Source organism: Plasmodium reichenowi, chromosome 12 (assembly GCF_001601855.1).
Source record: "Plasmodium reichenowi strain SY57 chromosome 12, whole genome shotgun sequence".
Lineage (NCBI taxonomy): Eukaryota > Apicomplexa > Aconoidasida > Haemosporida > Plasmodiidae > Plasmodium > Plasmodium reichenowi.
This window is the reverse complement of record NC_033657.1, coordinates 1,589,438-1,594,155: the sequence shown is the minus strand read 5'-3', so window position 1 is coordinate 1,594,155 and position 4,718 is coordinate 1,589,438. Positions and strand designations below refer to the sequence as shown.

Below are 4,718 nucleotides of genomic sequence, written 5' to 3'. Positions count from 1 at the left end.
TATATTATATATATATATATATATATATATATATATATATATATATATATATATATATATTTGTATAAGTTTTTTTATTTATCTTATCTTTTATTTTATTTTTTTTATAAATAAAAGGAAAAAAAAAAAAAAAAACATCATATATATATATATATATATATATATTTAATTAAAGATGAATATAATTATTTAACCATGTTTTTGTAAATCTTCCTATATATATAATATCTTATATATTTATGTCATTTAAATTATTTAGAAAACATATAAACTTGAATATAATCATTAATATAAAATAACAGAATGATGAAATTTGAGTAATTTCTTAATATTAGTATTATAGAGAAATAATTATAAATATAATAATATTTATTATATAATCTTATAATATACATAAATGTAACGTTTTTATAAATACAAATTTATAATATAATATATTATGATCATATATGTTTGTATATCTATAATTAAATTCTTTGTAGAGAAGTCATATAAAAATATATAATCAAAAAATTTTAATTCTCAACAAGAAATAACTAATGACAGTAACCATGAATGATGCACAAATAAAAGATATGATGAATGATGAAGAAGAAAAAGAAGAAATAGAAATCAAGGAAAACATAAATGATAAGATAAATGAAATTGATGATGATGAAGATGGTGATGATGGTGATGATGATGGTGATGATGATGTTGATGATGATGTTGATAATGATGATGAAGATGATGATAATGAAGATAATGATGATGAAGATAATGATGATAGTGATAATAATGATGATGATGATAATGAAGATAATGATGATAAAGATAATGATGATAGTGATAATAATGATGGTGACCACAATGATGTTAAAAAATCCAATAAGAATAAAAAAAAGAATAACGAGGAAATGTTCGACAGAAGTAACCATTTTGATAATTTTGATAACATTATGTTAGATGTGAGATTAAGAAAAGCTTTATTATATTTATTCAAATATCAACATCCTACTATAATACAAAAGATGTCTATATGTAAAATATTAAATGGTCATGATGTTATAATAAGCTCTAAAACTGGTTCGGGAAAAACAATGGCATATTTAATACCAGTTGTACATAATTTAATAAAATTTAATTTGAACGAAAAAGATCATTTGAAATTTTTTTATAAATGTATTATAATATGTCCTACAGAAGAATTATGTTTACAAATATATGACGTTACAAAAAAGTTATGTACCTATTTAAAAGATATAATAACTGTTAATCATAATGTGAATAATACTTTTTATGAACATCCAACCATATTAATTAGTACTCCAAAAGATTTATGTACACATATTATAGAAAAAAAGAAAAAAAATAATCTAGATATTTTAATGAATTTAAAAATATTAATTCTAGACGAAGCAGACGTTTTACATACTCAAGAATTTCAATCATATTTGAAGACACTAACAAGTTATTTACCAAAAAAATTTAACAAAAAATATCAAATTGTTATGGCTTCAGCTACTTTAAAAAGTAATATTTTAGAGAAAACCAAATTATTTTTACATAATCCTATATACGTTAGCCATGAACAAAAAAATGAGTCATCCTTTGAAAAAAAAAAAAATAAAACTAATAACACAAATAGTGTTATTATGAAAAGGGAAGAAGCTGGAAAAAATAATATTGATGATGAAGGAAATGAAGGGAGAACAAAATATCAAAAGTTTACCGGAAAGGCATTTTATTATGTATATAAAGAAGAATTAATTAAATATATCTATTTATATAATTTAATAAAAATTAAAATTATACCTTATAAATCTATTATATTTACTACAACCATACATGATGCATATAAAATTAAAATTTTTTTAACTTACCTAAATGTTTCTTCTTCTATACTTAACCCGAACCATCCCATATTAATTCGACAGAATATAATTTCGGCGTTTAACAATTCGAAATTTCATTTTTTGATTTGCCCTCAATATGAGAAGAATAATATGAAGCATGTGAAGGGTGTAGTAGGGTCAAATAAAATGGATAATGATGAAGATGATGAAGATGATGGTGGTGATAATGAAGATGATGGTGATGATGATGATGGTGATGATAATGATGATGGTGATGATGGTGATGATGGTGATGATGATGATGGTGATGATGGTGATGTTGTTGATGATGGTGATGATGGTGATGATGGTGATGTTGTTGATGATGGTGATGTTGTTGATGATGGTGATGTTATTGATGATGATGATAATGATGATGATGATGATGATGATAATGATAATGATAATGATGATAACAATGATGATCAAACGCTGAACGAACCACTTAGCGATAATAATTCCTGCAGGACATATAATACAGATGATGAAAATGAGAAAACAGATGGTACAACAAAATTGAATGAAGAGAAAGATTTCTTATATAGTAGAGGATTAGATTTTTATGATGTTAAATGTGTTGTTAATTTTGATATGCCATCAGACTCAGAAACATTTATACATAGAATTGGAAGAACATGTAGATTAAATAACAAAGGGAAATGTATATCATTTGTGAATGAATTAAATTATGGAGAGAAAGAATTTTTACAAAAATTAATTGAAGATAAAAATATTTGTACCATGATTAGAAAAAATATACAATATAATATTGTTGAAAAATATCGATATAGAGTTGAATCCACATTAAATAAATGTACAAATAAAAAAATTAAATTGTTCATACAAAAAGAAATTTTATATCAATCCTTAAAATCAAAAGAATTAAAAGACTTTTTCAATACAAATATAAATGAAAAACGAAAAATTAATAAAATTATCAAACATTTTAATAAAGCTGTCATACCACAAAAATTAATCAAAGATAGAAATCAAAGTATTTTCTTAAATAAATCAAAGGTTAAGAATAAAATCATACAAAAAAATAATACTAATAATAAAAATAATAATAATATAAAACCTTTTGCACTCAAAAAAAATAACGGATTAGTCATTACGGAACAGGGTTATGAAAGTCAGCTTACCAAAGAACCTGAACGAGAAGTTGCAGATCCTTCCAAATTACCGCCTCTATGTGGTCAGAGGTTGAGGAATTATATGTATTTAAAGTATATTAAAGGAAAAAAAAATAAAAACGGTAGCAATATGAATAATAGTTATAACAGTAACAACAAGAAAAGGAAAAATAACAATAAATATAATAATAGATATAATAAATATAATAAAAAAGCAATAAATAAAAATCATAACAAGAAAAACACCAACTTTAATAGGTGAATATTTTATTTTATTTATTTTTTTTTTTTTTGTTATAATTCAAAAAAAAATTATATTTCTATTATCCCTTTTTTGTATGTTGCAATAAAGGTTTTAGAAAGTTTCTAATAATTATAAATTATATATATATATATATGTGCATAATCATATATTTATTCTTTATTTTTAAATGTTTATATTTTAAAAAAAAAAAAATATATCAAGTTAATTAAAAAATATATAATAATAATATTAAAATTAGCTTTCATTTAAAGACACATATTTTGAAATTTTTTATTAAAAAAAAAATATATATATAAATATAAAAAATATATATATATATATATATATATATGTATAATAAAATAAGTCGACATACATATATGTATATATATTTTCATATGTATATTGTAGTAAAAGGAATCATAAATATAATAATAATTTATAAAGAAAAAAAGAAAAAAATAGATTATCATGTTTTGACATGGGTCATTATTGGTTATATATATTTTATGTTATTTTCCAAAAGGGTAAATATTTTTAATTACACCTATATATATATATATATATATATATAATGTTCCTAAATTTCACGCTTTTGATCTCAATATTTTTGCGGCCATACACCAATCAGCTAGCAATTTATCTAGTTGTATTACAGACGTTAAACCTGTTGCCATGGTATTACATGCCATGGCACCTATTTTTAAAAATTCAATTTGTATAACTTCTGAACCAATATTAAATCTCCTTAAGACATTGGATGATGTTAATGATATATCATAAGGTGTATGTCCTTCTTTTATCATACTATATGCAATATCATGTGCTTTTTTCCATTCACTATTAACACAATGTTTAAGTAAATTCTCAATTCTTTCAGGAGAAGGGATATCACATATATGTAATACATTTTCCTTATTTATAACTTCTAAACCTGCATATGTTGATTGTAAACAATTTACAGCTTTTCTTAAATCACCATCAGCAATAAATGTTAAAGCATCTAATCCATCATCTGTATATTTTATATTTTCTAAATCACATATTTTTAATATTCTTTTTAAAACTTGATCATCACTTAATTTAAAATATCTAATAATTGCACATCTACTTTGAAGTGCATCAATAATTTTTTCCGATTGATTACAAGCTAAAGCAAATCGAGTTGTATCTGAATATAATTCCATTATTCTTCTTAAAGATTGTTGAGCTGCTGTTGTCATAGAATCTACTTCATCCAATATAATAATTTTATGTTTTCCTGGTGGTAAACTTATTATTTCTTTTGCAAAACTTTTTATTCTATCTCTTATCACATTAATTCCTCTATCATCTGATGCGTTTAATTCTAGAACAGCTTTTTTTGCTTGATTTCCGAGCATTTCGCTTGCCAGACATAATATGCTTGTCGTTTTACCCGTACCAGGAGCACCCTATAATAATAAAAAAAAAAAAAAAAAAAAAAAA

At 22.5% G+C, this 4,718-nt stretch overlaps 2 protein-coding genes across 2 annotated transcripts in view; one reads left to right on the top strand and one right to left on the bottom strand.

Annotated features, from left to right (window-relative positions):
• Window positions 1-551: 551 nt before the first annotated feature.
• Window positions 552-3,269, top strand: PRSY57_1241200 (DEAD/DEAH box ATP-dependent RNA helicase, putative; the record flags this gene model as incomplete). The annotated part of the gene is made up of 1 exon (XM_012908825.2): window positions 552-3,269. The coding sequence occupies one exon, from the start codon at window positions 552-554 to the stop codon at window positions 3,267-3,269; it is 2,718 nt and encodes a 905-aa protein (XP_012764279.2).
• A 569-nt stretch (window positions 3,270-3,838) lies between these two features.
• PRSY57_1241100 (replication factor C subunit 4, putative) overlaps window positions 3,839-4,718 on the bottom strand; it is a gene marked incomplete at both ends in the record, with an annotated part of 1,283 nt that continues 403 nt past the window's right edge. Inside the window, one exon of the mRNA XM_012908824.2 lies at window positions 3,839-4,684. Coding sequence (XP_012764278.1) covers window positions 3,839-4,684 — 846 coding nt within the window. The remainder of the gene's footprint in view (window positions 4,685-4,718) is intronic.